Genomic DNA, 18,500 nt, shown 5'->3' on the forward strand with positions numbered 1-18,500 from the left:
AAGTAAAGGGAAAACATGTAAAAGCGGTGATTCTGTATAATCAAACAGCTTGAGTTATATTAATGAATTCATGATGACTGTTTCGTGCTGACTATCTCTGCATTATTTTCTCCACAGATGAAAATGTACTTTGGCTTCTCTGTAGGATATCTAATCATTTCTCAAAAAACAAACAAAACAAAAAACCAGCGTGTAAATGTGTGAGGTTTTCTTCTGGCGTAAAGGATTATTTCTCTTTTGATTACTTGTGTGTAATTGTGAATGTAAATAAATGTAAACTAGTTTTCTTGTGTCCACTGAATTTATTAGATCTGCAAAGTTTTTATTGTAAGAGTCTAAACACCCAAAGTCAGATCTGATGAACATGAACAGTAATTGATGAATGTGCTGCACAATTAGTGCAAGGGGAAAGATAAAGGATCTATGAAAGATGTTTAAAGTGATGAAAAAACGATTTAATTCAAAAACCTTTGGGAGAAAGCAAAAACAAAACTTACATTAATATTACATTAATACGTACATTAATTGCAACTCATTTGGTCTGCATCAAAAGAAATGTCATTTGTCTTGCTTTTTATATATTGTTTAAAGTTTTATCATATCCTTGGTTAATTTTGCTCCGTGCTCAAGGTGTATTGCATGTTACACATTTAATATTTGGCAATATTTTTTTTTTTGCAACTTACATGGAAATATTGCATAATATTAAATGGAAAACCACACCAATCTCTCCACCCATATGTCCCAGATCAAAGTGACAGACATCCTATATAAAGACAGACATGGTCAGATTAAAGTCAACCAAACACCTGGAGAGACACAGAAGAACAGCTGATACTTCACACAGGTACTGTATGATCCAGTCCACTTTATGAAAAATCTGAATCAATAATCATTTTGTATGAGATATATGGTCTGTTATTTTAATTGTTTTTGCTGTTTAACAAGGTAAACCACTGGTCTTTTTAATAGTTGCTGATTAGGGATTGGCATTTCAACACTTTAGAGATTAATTCTTGAGCTTTTTAACCTGCTTGTGCTTTTTTCTTTTTTGTTTCTTAAAACACTTTACAAATGTGTGAGAATTTGCAAAAGCATGTTTAAACCCTCCAGAACAACATCAGTGCAGATTTAAATACTAATATTAATAATATAACAACAATTCTTATTATTCTTATGTATTACATTTATTTTAATACCCTAGACTTTGAAAAGCCTCAAGACATGTCTGGAAAAACATGGGTTCTGCTTGTTGCTGGCTCAAAGGACTGGGACAATTACAGACACCAGGTTTGTGCTTCTTTTTCTTTATTATTATCAAAACATTTCTTATGTATTCCACAAGCTGTGCTGGATGAAAATTTGTTTATAGCTGTAATTAAACATAGAAAAATGTGTGTGTGTGTGTGTGTGTGTGTGTGTGTGTGTGTGTGTGTGTGTGTGTGTGTGTGTGTGTGTGTCTGTGTTAGGCCAATGTGTGCTGTGCATATCAGTTAATGAAGAAGCAAGGAATTCCTGATGAGCAGATTGTGGTGATGATGTATGACGACATCGCTAATAATCCCAAGTGAGTTTTGTCCTGCAGCGTTTGACTCTTGTGTGTTTCATAGTGAAACTTGATCTTATATTGTGTCCCAATGTCCAATCTATCCATTCTAAATATACAGTAATAAGAGCTGATATTGCCCATAAGCCATTGCATTTGGAGGGAAGCTTCAGTTCAGAGCTTCATACACAAACAAAGATTTATGAACTCATCAAGAAGAAAAAAAGATCATTAGTTAAGAGAGAAGAGAGAGAGCCTTATTAATAAGCATAAGTGATTAATCTAACCAGATTGAAAACAGTAAATGGTGTTATTTCATCCACTAATATACAAAAAGAGTTAGTAGGCGTTAACTTTTTCAGAGACCACACCTACTGCAGGTGGTTCTGACCAATGACACAGAATCCTTCTGTTTGACTCCTGGTACATTTGCATGGTAAAAATGCATTTACAGTTTTGAGATTGTGACCTTTTACTCCGCCAACTACTCTGGCATTTTTATGCAGGGGGTGCGCTTCCAGTCAGAACACAGCACTGAGAGTAGACGGACTCGTGCTTGGAAACACTAATACACTCTGTCATTCACACACTTAAGGGCCAATCTTGTTTTGTAGGAAGCATGAGTGTCTCTCTCTGTCTTTCTGTGGATGTTTGTCAGAGATTGAGGCAAACTCACATTCTTTAGGGACGTAAATCTTGACTTTACCATAGTTACCAGAGACTTCAGTGGGAGTTGCAAGTATACTGTAACACACTGCCTGTTTCTTTGGTGAGGGTTGGTGTGTATTCAGCCTGATCTCACGAGAAAGCCTAAGTATTTTACCTTTTGTCAGTTTAGTGGCTAATTCGTACAAATTCGTATGAGTTCAGTTGTACAAAAATGTACGATTTTAAAAAGGAGGAATGGCACCAAACCCCACCCCTAACCCCAACATTCATTGGATGATGAGCAAATCGCACTAAATTGTACGAATTAGATCGTACGAATTCATACGAATAAGCCACTAAATCAAAAAGTTACGAATTGCCGTGAGATTGTGTTGGTGTACTATACTTGGTAAATCTTACATGAGTAATTGTGTTTAATCGGTCTCAGACTCTTCTTGAAGAAATTGATTTAAAATGATTTCAAGTTTACCATCACTTCCATTTTATTTAGAAACAGTCTTGTATTAGTGTTTAATTTTTTGTAATTGAACAGAAGTGTTATAAATGTCAAATTTTTTAAAAGAGAAAAATTAGGACAAAAGCAAAATAAACATTACAACATCATCACAGGAAAGGTCTGATGGGTGGTGCTAATGTGTTAAACGCTTTCTTCTTCTTCTCTGTCTGCAGCAATCCCTTTCCTGGAAGCATCCGCAGTGTTGTTGATAGAACAAACGTGTACAAATCGGTGCCTCTGGACTACACTGGAAATGTAACTTCTTTGCTTTTCATTAATGTGAAACATCCTTTCATGATTTGATCAGTATCTGAGCATAATTATTGTCTTACAGAAGGTGAAATCGAAGAATTTTCTTGCCGTTCTTCGAGGGGATGACAGTGCTGGGGGGAAAATCATAAGAAGGTTTGTGTTTGTTGATGATTCAGTGTTTAAGTATATTTTACTTTTGTGCAGTTTTTTAGCAGCCAATCTTTGAGTTCTCATGTTTGTTTGTTTTTTTACAGTTAGTTCATTAATAATTCAGTAGTTGACAGCATTATCAGCCGTCAAACTGATTTGTCTAAAATGATCATTTGCTATTCTAATGTACAGTTAAATAATTGTGACAGACTTACTGCTTCTGTTCTTGGTCTTGTAATTCCTGCTTGTAGCTAAAATAAAGCATCATTTTCATTTAATGCAGTAAAAAAAATGACAACATACTCATCTACATGTCAGGAGTGGGAAGTGATGCCAACTTTAAATTTCCTCAGGACTCTGTAAGTACAAAAAGAAAAGTTTCAAAAGATCATATACACACACACACACACACACACACACACACACACACACACACACACACACACACACACACACACTGAGGTTTTTGATTTTTGTGACTGCACATTACGGCATTATCAATCTGAACAAGCAACTGTAAATATTTTCATGGTACAATACAAAGGTTACCCTCACTACAACTAGAAATGTTATAAATGATATTGGGATTGTGTTTAATTGGACTGCTTGTTCACTTCTAGATGATTAATTCTGTATTTTTATGACAGCTTGATGCACATCAGTTCACAACAACAATAAACACTATGTCTGACGATAAGAAATACTCAAAGGTACGTATTCAGTGAATCTTGACTGAAGATTGAATATTTTTAGCACCATTTGTACAGTTATTTTTTATTATATGACAAATGAAACTGATTATTTGCTGTCGCCTTTTCCACATCACAGAATAAATTCCAGCTTGTAATCTGAAAGCTAATTCAGGCCTGGTGTATATTCTTGCTTTTAACATTCACAAAGCTTTTAAGTGGGGGCTAATGTTTTCTGTAATGATATAGAAAACACTATTAATCTCTGTATTTTTTGCAGATGGTGATCTTCATGGACAGCGATAACTCTCAGTCAGTTTTCAAAGGCCTTTATACAAACATCCATGGTGAGATGGCACTTTTTAAAAAAGTTGTCCATAATTTATTTAATGAAAAAGTAATAAAATTAATTAATTAATTAACTGAGAGGCATTGAAAAATCTAATGTGTATATGTCCTCTCCAGTCTATGGAGTGGCTTCATGTGACTCTGCTAACCAGAACAGAAGCGTTCAGAACGACCCTGACAGAGGCATTTACCTCTCAGATCAATTCTCAGCTGCCTGGCTGACGTTCATTTCTACGGTAGGAGTTTGTCATCAGTGAGCTTTAACTGTATTTGCCAAGTCTACATCGTATTACATTAAAAGTAAAGCATGCTTATTTGTCTGAACTTTTACAGGCTGATCTTGAAAAAGCTACATTCAGTAAGCTGTTTGAGTACATCAAAAACAAAGATGATTCCTGTCCCTGCGAGATTGGAGACAAGGTATGAAAGTCCAACACTTTATGAGAATATATCTTCTCTTTCTTAAACTTTAAGTGAATATTTAATTATTTCTTTCACAACTAAACACGAACAAGCATTTTAAACATTTCTAAGCTGCTGTGAATTTCTTTTGTTTCCCTCTTTTTAAGGAAATTCCTAAACTTCTGATCAGTAACTTTCTGAAGTTGGAAGACTGTTCAGACTGCGCTTGAGAAGACTTCTCCCTGAAGCGCTGATGAAAATGATCAGCATAATCTGATGACCTTTTCTTTTCTTCTTTCAAACCTCTGCATTAATGATTAGAACTGAATCGAGTGCAACATTATATACGCTATCTGCTGACAGTTTGTGCTTAGTGAGATTTTAAAATGGCTTTTAACTAAAAGAAATGCTTTAGATTAAATTGATGTGCTCCTGCTAAAGGTATTTTTTATTTAGAAACATCATATTGATTTCCAACTGTCTGTGATTCTTTCATTTTACGTAACTGTAGCTAATGAGCTTTTTATTATTTAGTTTGGACTGGGTTTTTTCTTTCTTCTTCTTTTTTGATCTAAAATGACTTATTGGGACTGTGTGTGAACTAACAACCAAAAAAATGAATAAAACTGGGAAAAGGGAAAAATGCTGTGGTTTTGTGCTTTATTTATTCTGCATGGACATCATTTTTACAATGTCTTATAGAGCATGTAGAGTTTCCAACAGTTTGTGCGTTCATGGGTGCATCAACCTAGAAACATTTCTAATTTGCTGAACTGATGCTCAAGAAACATTTTATTATCACAAATATGTTGGAACCTGCGACTAAGTAATATTTCAAAGCAAGTGATTATTTCTTCTAGAAATATGTTTTATAAAAAAAAAATGTAACTGATGAAAATCTAATTACAATTGTATTATACGGCACGGTGGCTCAGTGGTTAGCACTGTGGCCTCACAGCAAGAAGGTCACTGGTTTGAGTCCCGGCTGAGTCAGTTGGCATTTCTGTGTGAAGTTTGCATGTTCTCCCCATGTTGCCGTGGGTTTCCTCCGGATGCTCCGGTTTCCCCCACAATCCAAACACATGCGCTATAGGGGACTTGGGTAAGCTGAATTGGTCGTAGTGTATGTGTATGTGTGTGTGAAAGAGTTTCTCAGTACTGGGTTGCAGCTGGAAGAGTATCTGCTGTGTGAAACATATGCTGGTTAAGTTGGCGGTTCATTCCACTGTGGCAACCCCTAATAAATAAGGGACTAAGCCAAAAAGAAAATGAATGAATACCTTGCATTTGGTGCATACAGAGTCATACACAGTAAAATGCTTACAGTACCACTCGTGACCTTGAATTAGTGACAACAATAACAAAATAAAGTAATAATATAACAATAGAATCTACACGATGGAGAAATTGATGTTATGCAATAGAAAATAAAAGCAACTATAAAATATTTTATTATATATATATATAATGATCTACTATTGGCAGCAGACTCTGGTTTACTGTCAATTCTTATTCTCCTGGACTTGAGTGCAGCCTTTGACACGGTTTCGCACGAGGTTTTTTGAATAGGCTTGCCTCACTAGGGATCTCTGGCACCCCTCTTTTATGGTTGAAGTCATATCTTGAAGATCGTACTCAGTTTGTTCAAATTAAAGATTTTAAGTCAAGATCGCAGATTGTCACTACTGGTGTCCCACAGGGTTCTGTACTGGGTCCACTCCTGTTTATCATATATCTACTGCCTCTTGGTCACATTTTCAGAAAATACAACATACAATTTCACTGTTATGCTGACGACACTCAACTCTACCTGTCCACCAAGCCCTCCTGTTCTTTTCCTCCTCCTGCTTTGAGCAGATGTTTAGCTGAAATAAAAATCTGGCTTTCAGCTAACTTTTTAAAATTAAACAGCGACAAAACTGAAGCCCTTCTCATCGGCACTAAAAGTGTTTTGGATAAAGCTGATAAATTCACTATAAACATTGATAACAGTACAATTTTTCCCTCCATGCAGGTAAAGAGTTTGGGTGTCATCTTGGATAGCACACTCTCATTTGAAGGTCACATTAATAATATTACACGTACTGCATATTTCCACCTGCGTAATGTCACTCGTCTCCGCCCTTCTCTCTCAACTAACACAGCCATTCTCATCCACGCATTAGTTACTTCACGTCTTGACTACTGTAATGCACTTCTTTCTGGACTTCCTTCCAAACTTCTCCATAAACTCCAACTGGTTCAGAACCATGCAGCTCATGTCATCTCTAGGACCCCATCTCACGAGCACGTCACACCACTCCTCTATCAGCTTCATTGGCTTCCAGTAAAATATCGAATTGATTTTAAAATATTACTTCTAACTTTCAAGACACTTCATAATCTTGCTCCTCAACTTCTCCATATCTACACACCTTCTCGTACCCTTAGGTCAGCTAACAACTTCACTCTGGCACCACCTCGCACTCGACTGAGCAAAATGGGAGACAGATCTTTTAGCTCTATGGCTCCTAGGCTATGGAACTCACTTCCAGTAGATCTTAGGAGCAGTGATAGTCTTCACAATTTTAAATCACGTATAAAGACCCATCTTTTTAAGCAGGCTTTTACTTAACAATTTTTTTATCATGTTTTTATTATGTTCTTTTATATTCGCTATTGCGTTTTAACTTGTTTGGTCATTGATTGTTTTTAGTAATGTTTAAGTTGTTTAGCATGTCTGATGATGCTTACTGTAATGCGACCTTGGGTGTCCAGAAAGGCGCCATTTATAAATAAAATGAATTATTATATATATATATACATGTTACATAGTAATTTACTAAATAATTAGTAGTTAAAATTACTAGTAATTTTTACTGTACATCATTTTAATGTGTGTATAGGCATCTAAAGGCATAGTACCAGGATGATCCACAGTCTCCTCAGCCAGATCTGGAACTTTAGAGGTTGAGCTGTAAACCTGTGAGGGAGAAAATAGATGTGAGTGAGCAAAGATTTAAAATAATAAAATATAATAATATAAATAGCAAACTACTAAACTTAAAAATTTAAACGTGTTAGATGACCAAACAAATAAGCTTACATTACATATGTCATCATGCTAGATGTCATCCTATTTAAGTGTCACATATGCTTGTCAAGATTTTTTTTTTTAAGTTAACAGGCTTGAATACAATTAGATAATAAATAACAATGTGCCAACACCACATTTTAATTAATATTATGTAAGTTATCAAAACTGGCATTCAAACTCGACAAACTGCTTGACACTCATTTAAAATAAAGACTATCAAATAAAAAAAAAAATCAAATCACTTTTATTGTCAAATTATCAGCAGCACGTGTGCTATGATGAGTGAAAAGCTTAGACTATTCTAACATGACTATTCCTTACTACCGTTTGTAATTTTATTTTGGGGGAGTTAATATATACCAAGTATAAAATTTCACAGGAATGCAAAACAAACTATACATTTATCTGTCTATAGAGTGGAAAAGACACAGGGAACATGGCAATTTCATAACAATACTATACACAAACACAACATAGTATTACAAGGGAGTAGATTTATGATTCATGTTGTCACAGCCTCAGTATAAATACATAAAAAGTAAAAAAAAATCTCACCTGTGTGTCCACATTGGGGAAAGCTTTGTGCACGTTCTCAATTTGTACTGTAATCTTCATCTTTTGATTCCCATAATATGGCGCCGAGCTGAGAGTGATCGTTGTGGTTTGAATCTTCTTCTTCTTCTTGTGTGTTTTATGGCGGTTGGCAACCAGCTTTTGGTGCATTACCGCCACCATCTGGATTGGAGTGTGGATCCGGAGTTAACTAACCATGTTTTATAGTTAAACAAAGCCCAACCATAAAAAAAAAAAAAATAAAATATTACAAATAAAATTTTTTATTATTTTCCTATACATATAAATAAATTACTAAATGTCCCAAACTTTGATATTTCTTTCTCTATAATACCTCTATATGATATAGATAACTATTCATCTAAATACTAAATTCTATTAATCAACCCTGTGTCTTTCAAATAGTTATAAACATATCTAAAACATACATCACCCGTGCTCAACTTTAGTATGTTCTTTATGTTAGGTTCCACTTGTTTTTCCTGTAACTGTGTGAATAATATATTTCTTTCTGTCTGATATATTGGGCAGTGCATTAATACATGTTCTACAGTTTCCTGGTTGTTACATTCACACATCCCATCTGCATGTTTGTTGATCATATGTAGTGTGCTATTGAGTGATGTGTGATTAAATCTCATTCTTGAGAACTTGTCTTCTTCCTTTTTGTTTTTCCTTGTTTCCCTACCTTTCCCAACTATGTTCTGTATGGTGTAATATTGACGTCCTGTACTCCCATTATTCCATATATGTTGCCATTTTCCTAATATTTTGGTTTTAACTATACTTTTGATTTCTGACTTGCTGTATTTGATGTCCATGTCTATCATAGTTTGCTGTGCTGCTTGTTTAGCCAACTTGTCTGCCATCTCATTTCCACTAACCCCTATGTGCGCTGGTACCCACAATAATGAAATGATAACTCCTGATTTAATGATATTATTTCCCAACTGTACTATTTCATATATTATGTCCTGCCGTGATTCTGATACTACATTTTTAATACTTATGAGTGCTGAACTTGAATCAGACGCAATGACTGCTTTAATTGGTTTATTGTCCTCTACCCACTTTAGAGCCAACCATATCGCTACCAATTCTGCTGTATAAACTGCTAAATTATTATTAATTCTTTTTGTAACTTCAATTTTTAACTTTGGAATACTGAATGACACTCCTACCCTTTGTCCAATTCTTGATGCATCTGTGTATATTTCAGTTGTTTCACTGTATTTTTCTCTTATATAATTTTCCACTTGTTTGCTGTCAATCTCATTTTCTTGTTTTTCTTTCATTATTTCAAAATCAACTTCCAAGTCATCAAGCAGCCATGTGGGAACTACTGGAAATACTATAGTGGGCGAAATTTTTATTGTATCTATTTCCATATCATTTATTTTTTGTTGTATTGTCCATCCATACCCTTTAATGCCCCGTTTCTCTCGTTCTTGGCATTGCATCAGAACTGTCTGTGCTATGTGATTTTCATTATGGCCTTTCAAGTTCGCCCAGTATACTACCTCCAGCTGATCTCTCCTAAGGTGTAGAGGCATCTCTCCCATTTCAACCTGTAATGCTGCTACCGGTGTGGTTTTCATGGCTCCACAGCATACTCTTAATGCTTGGTTTTGGATTACATCTAGCTGTTTTAATGTTGTATTAGCAGCTGATCCATACACCATACATCCATAATCGATCACTGATCTTATCAACCCTGTATAAATTGTTTTTAATGCCACTCTACTAGCACCCCAGTCTACACCACATAGGCACCTCATTACATTTAACACTCTTTTACATTTATCCACCATTTTCCTAATATGTGTGTTCCATGTAAGTCTCCTATCAAACCACAATCCCAGATATTTAAAAGATTCAACATTCTCCAAATCTTTACCTCCCAATTTCAATTTTAAATCCTCTCTTATTTTCTTTTTGGTAAATAACATGGCTTTAGTTTTTTCTTGAGATATTCTAAATCCCCACTTAACTGTCCATTCCTGCACTGTATTTAATATCTGTTGCATTTTCTTCATTATAAATGTTATGTTTCTCCCTCTTTTCCAAATCGCACCATCATCAGCAAATAATGCAACTCCTGTATTATTTTCTATCTCCTTAAAGATCCCATCAAACATTATAGAAAACAAAAAAGGGCTAATAATGCTCCCTTGTGGTGTGCCATTTTCAACACTGTAACATTCACTAAATGTACCATTTATTTTAACTGTTATGGATCTTTCTGATAAAAATTCTTTAACCCATCTCAATATGCGTCCTTTAACTCCTATTTGGTTAAGTTTAATTAACACTCCATCTCTCCACAACATGTCATATGCTTTCTCTATGTCTAAAAACACCGCTATTACTGATTCCCTGTTAACCTGTGCTTTTTTAATATCATCTTCAAGCCTCAATATTGGATCCATTGTCCCTCTACCTTTCCTAAATCCACTTTGATAATTTCCTATCTTTCTTTTAGTTTCAACCCAGTACACTAATCTGTCATTAATCATTTTTTCCATCGTTTTTCCAATATGCGATGTTAGGGCTATTGGTCTATAACTGGTTGGCTGTTTGGGATCTTTCCCAGACTTTTTAATGGGAATGATAACTGCTTTTTTCCATTCTTTTGGAATAACTCCTACCTCCCATATCTTGTTATACAACTTCAACAGCACCTCCTTTCCTTTATCAGTTAGGTTTTCTAACATAGTATAACAAATTCCATCTCTCCCTGGAGCCGTTTTCCCTAATTTCTTTAATGCCCTACTCAGCTCAGTCCCTGAGAAATTTATATTTAGTACCTGATCCCCGTCATCTTTCCCTAAATCAAACTGATATCTTTCATAAGTCTCCACCCTCCCTCTTTTTTCCTCTTGGCTTAAATTGTCTGTGCTGTGTACTTTAATTAATGTTCTTGCTATAATTTCTGCTTTCTCTTTATTATTAATAATAACCCTCTGCCCATCCATCAGCATTGGATATCCATATTCTTTTCCATTTCTTTTCATTTTTTTGATCATTCCCCATACTCTCTCTACTGGCGTTGTTCTACCAATTGACTCACAAAATTGTCTCCAATATTCTTTTTTTGATTTTTTAACCGTTTTCCTAACTATTGCCTGTGCTTGTTTGTATTTCATGAGATTTTGAAAGTTGTGTGTCGTTTTCATTTTTTTAAAAGCTTTGTTTCTCTCCTTTATAGCTTTTCTACACTCCTTTGTCCACCATGGAACAATTTTATTAATTATTTTAGGTTTTGATTTAGGTATTGCCATTTTTGCTGCCTCAATTATTCCACCACTTTTACACATATTTTCAACATCTAAGTTATCCTCAATCTTTTGCAACAAATCTTCACTGATTTCCCTAAATTTATCCCAATCTGCTCTTTCTAAAATCCATTTCTCCTCTCTCACTTCAATTTCTTTTGCGCATTCTATTCCTACTTGAGTTTTGATTGGGTAATGGTCACTTCCAACTGTGTTACCTCTTAATACCTCCCATTCACACCTATCTGCAATATCTTTTGTAACTATTGTAATATCTATTGCTGATTCTGTGCCTCTTGCTGTATTCAATCTAGTTCCTGTCCCGTCATTAATGCACACTAGCTCTTCTTCTTCAATAAATTCTTCAATTTCTCTCCCATTATTATCATTTCTGTTACCCCATAATGTACTGTGTGCATTAAAATCTCCACACCAGATAGTTTTTCCATTAATACCCTCCCATATCTCTTCTAACTGTTCCCTCTCTAACAATCTACATGGGTTATAAAAATTTATTATTTTAATATTACCTTCACTTGACCATACCTCCACAATAACATATTCTAGTTCATTCCCTCTCTTTACTTCTCTATATTGGATACCTTTTTTTATAAATGTAATAATTCCCCCACCTTTACCTATTTTCCTATCCATTCTTACTGCATTATAGCCTTTAATATTAAATTCTAGTCTTGATATTAACCATGATTCTTGTACACACACTATATCAGGTTTTTCATTTAAATCATCTATATATTTCTTAAATTCCTGACCATTAGATATTAAACTCCTCGCATTCCACTGCAGTATAAATATTACCATTATGCAACTCCACCCCATGCTTGTGACTGTTGTTGCTGAACTTCTTCATTTAACGTGTTTCTCACTGATTCCCAAGGGATTCCTTTAATATCCATGTATTTTTCCGCGGCTTTAACTATTATTTTAATCCTTTCCGTCCGACTTGTTGTCTGTGCTGAGCAATTTATCACCTCTGCCATAAAGAGAACAAATTCATTTTTATCCACAATCAGTGTTTCTTCCTTTATTTTAGCACATTTTTTACACTTAATCATGTCTTTCCTTTCTTCTCTCATTGTCGGCATCTGACCCATCTGTTCCCTTGTAGGCCTAACTTTCTTTGTTGCTTCTGCATAAGATATACCTTGAGTGACTTTTATTCTCTGTATCTCTTGCATTCTTTTATTTACCTCACACCCTCTGTATGCTGAACTATGTTCTCCACCACAGTTGCAACATTTGAGTTTTGCTTCCTTATCACATTGTCCATACTCATGTTCTCCACTACATTTGCTACATCTCATTTTCCCTTTACAGATCGCTGCAATATGACCATATTTTTGGCATTTGTAACACCTAACAGGCGGTGGTATGTACATTTTCACTTCATAGCTCATGTATCCTATGAAGACTTTGTCAGGTAGTTTTGTTTCATCAAATGTCAGCATTATTGAAAGACTGTCACATATGGCTCCGTTCCATCTTGTTTTTAAGCGTTTAGCTTCTTTTATTTTAGCATTCGTTATTCCTTCAATCACGTTGTTTAATGACTCACTTACCGGTATGCCTGTGATTACTCCTCTTATAAGTTTTCTGTCATAGACCTCAGAGCATTTCACTTTTTTACCATTTATTTTATTTACTTTGATTGCTTTCTTTTGTTGAGCCTCATCTTTACATGACACCAATAAGCATCCATTCCTTAATTTTTTAGCACATCTTACCTCCCCAATCTCCTTATACAGAGCTTTCGTTAGTTGTATAGGACTCCAATCCTCAAATGTCGCCCCTTCCTGTACTAGTCTAACAAACACATTATACTCTTCATTTCCTTCCTTTACTTTGGATCTCATTTCTTCGTCACTATCTAGTTTGTTTTTTCTTTTTTTCCGCTTTTTACCTCTACAGTTTGTCCACGGTTCGCAACTCTCGCTACCCTCCATCTCCTCTACTTCATTTCCTGATCCGTCATTTCCGTCTCCCCACTCCTGACCATTCTCAATCCAGTCGTTGCCAACCGCCTGCACTGCTCCTCCTCCACTTGATGCCGCCATTCCCTTGTCAGAAGCGGTCGTTTGAATCTTCTTACTTCCTGTGTTTTTTTTAAACTGCGCATGTGCAGATATTACTCCACCTATTGACCAAAATGCAGTACTGCAGAAGCAACACAACTCCCTTGCATTCATGTTACATAAGCAAGCTGTTTAAATGTGAAAACTTACTTTTTCTAATTTTTTCCAACACAACACTTTTATGTTTAATGCACAAACATAAGCGAATTGTTTAATTTAAACATAGGTACATTCTTTGGACCAACTAAAGCCATAATTCATTTTTTTGAGTGTATATATATATATATATATATATATATATATATATATATATATATATATATATATATATATCACAAATACTGCAGAAGACCTACTGGAACCCACATGGAGACAAGATTCTCTTTGAAATCAGTCAAGTTTGGTGAAGGAGAAATCATGGTTTGGGGTTCATTCAGTATGGGGGCGTGTGAGAGATCTGCATAGTGGATGATCAACATCAACAGCCTGAGGTATCAAGACATTTGTGCTGCCCATTACATTACAAACCACAGGAGAGGGACAATTCTCCAGCAGGATAGCGCTCCTGCTCATACTTCAGCCTCCACATCAAAGCTCCTGAAAGCAAGGAAGCTCAAGCTGCTCCAGGATTGGCCAGCCCAGTCACCAGACATGAACATTATTGAGCATGTCTGTGGTAAGATGAAAGAGGCATTGAAGATGAATCCAAAGAATCTTGATGAACTCTGGGAGTCCTGCAGGAAGGCTTTCTTCTTCATTCCAGATGACTTTATTAATCAGTGATTTGAGTCATGTCAGAGATGTATGGATGCAGTCCTCCAAGCTCATGATGGAGTCAGACACAATATTCATTCTGTCTCCACTGCAGCAGGACTTTATATTCTATACTGGACATTATTTCTGTTCAGTGATGAGACTTTAGTCTAAGCAGAGTCAGACCTTACTGTCCTAATGAAATCATTAAAGGCATGATCATATTTTATTGTGGTAAAATAAGTGTAATCTTGAGGCCTTTAGCTTTCATATAAGCCACTTATGATACCAAATCATCAACTAGAAGTAAAGTTATTATTTGCTGTTCCTAAAACATAGATAGGCACCGAGACTTTTGTCAGGTGGAGTTTTGGCTGTAGAAAAAAAGTACAAAAATAAAAGTATAAAAGTATACAGTATAAACTAACGTGCTGTTTTAAAAGGTTGCCTTTAAGTATATTTATGCTCATCAAATACAACTGTGAATGAGTGTGAATGGATAATTCAGCTGGAAGGGCATCCGCTGCGAAAAACATATGCTGGATAAGTTGGCAGTTCATTCCACTGTGGCGACCCCAGATTATTAAAGGGACCATGCCAAATAAAGCTACAAGTGGGCCATCAGCATTTTGTTTGTCATCACACTGACTAGCGGTAACCAAAAAAGGGCAAAGGGTAACATGACAATGTGAAAATTAAAGTTAAATGTGAAATTAATGTTTGATGTTGAATTTTTTCCTTGTTAATACCTGTGACTTGTAAGAACAAAAAACTAAAAAGTTGCATGAGACATGTCATAACCAGAAATATGTTGCCTTTTTTTGTTGTTGTTCATCACTGCGTTAAAATATGTGTTGTTTTTTGTGTTCTTTTACAGAGATTGTCTGTTATTTTCATCTCATGGAGAAATTACATAATAAATGTTAGAAAATGTTACCTGTTTTGAGCATTTATTTAATATATCTAAAACATAAAAGGTGATTGTATAAAGCAAATAACAATATCTTTTTAGAAATTGGTCAATTTTATGTATTAGACATGCACAAAACAGTTCAGCAGTTGTCATAAAATGTATTTAATTAGTTAATTAACTAAACATTACGATGCAGTGGTGCAGTGGGTAGTACGATATCCTCACAGCAAGAAGGTCGCTGGCTCAAGCTTCAGGTGGGTCAGTTGGCATTTCTGTGTGGAGTTTGCATGTTCTCCCCGTGAATGCATGGGTTTCCCTTCAGGTGATCCAGTTTCCCCCTCAGTCCAACGACATACGGTATAGGGGAATTGGGTAAGCTAAAATTGATCTTAGTGTATGTGTGTGAATGAGAGCGTATGGATGTTTCCCAGTGATGGGTTGCAGCTAAAAAGGCATCTGCTGCGCAAAAAAATATGCTGTATGAGTTGGCGGTTCATTCTGCTGTGACGACCCCTGATTAAGAAAGGGACTAAGCAGAAAAGAAAATGAACGAATAAATAAACTGAACATGAAGGGGTTAAGCTAAAGCTAATGTTAACTTTTACATTTGAATAATGTGATTAAATTAGATGGAAAACTGAAATCTATTTGAATTACATAAGGGTTAATATAGGTTAAATATTTTATTGATGGAAAAACAAATCACTCTTTGAATTGTGTAATTGCAAGTTTTGACACCCACAGAGCATTTTTACATACGCCCTCAGTTTCCTAAGAACTCACCAAAAACGAAAACATGTTGAATTGCACATGAATGTGCATGACATTTTTATTATATCAGGGGCGTAGCCATGGGTAAAAACTAGAGATGCACCGATGTATCGAACAACAATCCGTATCAGTCGATAGAAGCTTTTTTTCCCGCTATCGGCCATCGGCTGATTGTTTAAAAATATCCAGTGGTCAGTTCCGATATATCCTGTCAATCAAATTGGGCGGGAGTGTGCTGCGGTGTATGTGAAGATGTCTCTTGTGTGGAATTACTTTGAAGTAGGTCACAATGAGAACAAAAAATGTAATTTGTAAGCTATGCACAGCTCAAATTTCGCGAGGTGGAACTTCAGTTAAACATTTTAACAGTTTAACATTTTAACAACAAAAAAAGATTTTATTTGTGTAGAAGAACTTACCCCTTACACTTAAATAAGGGAATTGAATGAGATGTTGTGGGCAGATGTTTAATAATAATAATAATAATAATTTTTATTTATATAGCGCCTTTCCAGAGCTCAAGGACACTTTACAAGGAATGCAACAAAAAGATAAACAAACATACATGAGGTCAAATATAACAAACTTGAATAACACAAACAAGACCAAGAGACATATGAGCAGAGTAGTGGTGGATCAGATTAAGTGGTCAGTTTGGCAGATCAGATGTGAAGCATTCGGTAAATAAGTGAGTCTTAAGTAAGGATTTGAATTCAGAGATATTATTAGCAGAGCGGAGTGAGCGTGGTAGAGAGTTCCAGAGTTTGGGTGCAATAACACTAAATGATCTGCCCCCCATTGAAGAGAGGCAGTTCCGAGGGACAGCAAGAAGGCCAGAGTCAGCAGACCGTAAAGAGCGAGTTGGGGTGTAGGGGACAAGCATGTTGCAGAAATAGGAGGGTGCAAGGTTATTTAAGGATCTAAATGCAAGGAGGAGAATTTTGAATTTAATCCGGTATGCAACCCGGAGCCAATGAAGATCATACAAGATTGGGGTTATGCGAGCAGAATGTTTGGTATGAGTGAGTATTCTAGCTGCAGAGTTTTGAATATACTGTAATCTAGTGATGAGGCTAGCAGGCAGGCCAATGAAAAGAGCATTACAGTAGTCGATGCGTGAGGAGACAAATGCATGGATGACAGTCTCAGCATCCTTGCTACTGATGAAGGGACGCAGTTGTGAAATGCGACGTAAGTGAAAGAATGCAGATTTAGTGACAGATTTCATGTGAGACTGAAAAGAGAGTGTGGAGTCAAAGATTACACCTACATTTTTTACAGAAGTAGATGTTTTAATGTGCAAGCCAGCACTCTCACAGGAATAACTGGTGGAAATATTGCTGGTAAGTGCTGGGGTGCCAATAAAAATTATCTCAGTTTTGTCCTTGTTATGTTTAGAATTGTTATAGTAGATGTCACTTAACAAGAAAGATAAAAAAATGTAATAAGTTTGCTGTTCGATGATGCAGAGACGTACATTTTTTTAGGGAACTTCTAAATGATTGTGAGAAATGCTTTATGATTCAGTTAGTATTTAGTGAATATCATAAAAACGCTCAGATTAAAATGTTTGATAGTTAGAAAACAGAAATGCTTGATTGTAAAGAACGTTTTAGCTATATTTGACATGGATTTGAGGGAAATGCTTTGTAAAGCAGGATGCTTTTCATATTTAACTAATATTAATAATATTATCAAAACGGTTCATTAATAATATCACCAGCTTGATGTTCAGACTATAAAACAAATATGTTTTTGACTGTGATGAGTGATTTTGAGCTTTTTTTAGAATAAAAATGGCATCTTTTATATTTAGTTATGTTAATATGAATCAATAAAATATAAATAAATTGATAGTCTTTATTTTACACATTTTTAATGTATTAATGCTAATTTGAGCAACTTGTTCTCTGTTTATGAGACCATTCTCTGTGAAACAACTGTTCAATAGGAGAAAATAAAGTTTTATATGCATTGTGTTCAGAATGATTGAATTTTTGGAGTTATTATGGGTAATTAATTTAGTAAAAATGCAGAACCATTAAACTATCGGTATCGGCAGATAGCATTCTAAAAAATCTGCTATCGGTATCGGCTGAGAAATTTACTATCGGTGCATCTCTAGTAAAAACAGATGCATATTTATTTGGCCGCTGCTGCCCAAAAGGGTGCCCTATGCAAAATCTTACTGTGGTGCCCCCACAGAGGAGCAAAAACACACAGACATTAAGACTTATTGCATACACAAAATTCATGCATAGTAACATTTCTTTTTAAACCCACATCATCCTAAAGAAACCCTTAATGTTGAAAAGGTTCTTTGTGTGAGTTTAGGGTTGTTTATTTCCCGCCTTTTTGTTTTTCTAACAAACTGACAAAGCGCCTCGTCTGTTGATTGTAAATAAAAGCTATTATTTTGACATTGACTTTTTAATCACAGAATCATAATAGTAAAATGTATCACAGTGCCATGATACCATCAAGCAAAACAAAG

General features: G+C 35.4%; 2 protein-coding genes across 3 annotated transcripts in view; both read left to right on the plus strand.

Moving 5' to 3' along the window:
* hid1b (HID1 domain containing b) overlaps positions 1–18,500 on the plus strand; it is a 131,025-nt gene that overhangs the window by 62,964 nt on the left and 49,561 nt on the right. The window lies entirely within an intron of this gene.
* LOC103911956 (legumain-like) lies at positions 800–5,811 on the plus strand. Of its 2 annotated transcripts, XM_073918936.1 has the most exons (11): positions 800–847; positions 1,205–1,290; positions 1,470–1,567; positions 2,885–2,966; positions 3,046–3,116; positions 3,397–3,472; positions 3,761–3,823; positions 4,083–4,149; positions 4,268–4,386; positions 4,484–4,570; positions 4,720–5,811. In XM_073918936.1, exons 2-11 carry the CDS (start codon positions 1,225–1,227, stop codon positions 4,780–4,782), a joined length of 792 nt encoding a protein of 263 aa, XP_073775037.1. In that variant the 5' UTR covers positions 800–847; positions 1,205–1,224; the 3' UTR covers positions 4,783–5,811. The 2 variants fall into 2 exon arrangements, with proteins under 2 accessions (XP_073775037.1, XP_017214084.2); XM_017358595.4 differs by lacking the exon at positions 800–847 and having other exon boundaries at positions 910–1,290.

This window comes from Danio rerio, chromosome 12, assembly GCF_049306965.1.
Source record: "Danio rerio strain Tuebingen ecotype United States chromosome 12, GRCz12tu, whole genome shotgun sequence".
NCBI classification, from domain to species: Eukaryota; Metazoa; Chordata; class Actinopteri; order Cypriniformes; family Danionidae; genus Danio; species Danio rerio.

Excerpts from the sequence above, each read along its gene's own strand:
- LOC103911956 (XM_017358595.4), top strand. The coding sequence starts at position 1,177 with ATGTATTACATTTATTTTAATACCCTAGACTTTGAAAAGCCTCAAGAC. Across the intron at positions 1,291-1,469 it reads GGGACAATTACAGACACCAG|GCCAATGTGTGCTGTGCATA; the intron begins GTTTGTGCTTCT and ends TGTCTGTGTTAG. Across the intron at positions 4,571-4,719 it reads CCTGCGAGATTGGAGACAAG|GAAATTCCTAAACTTCTGAT; the intron begins GTATGAAAGTCC and ends CCTCTTTTTAAG.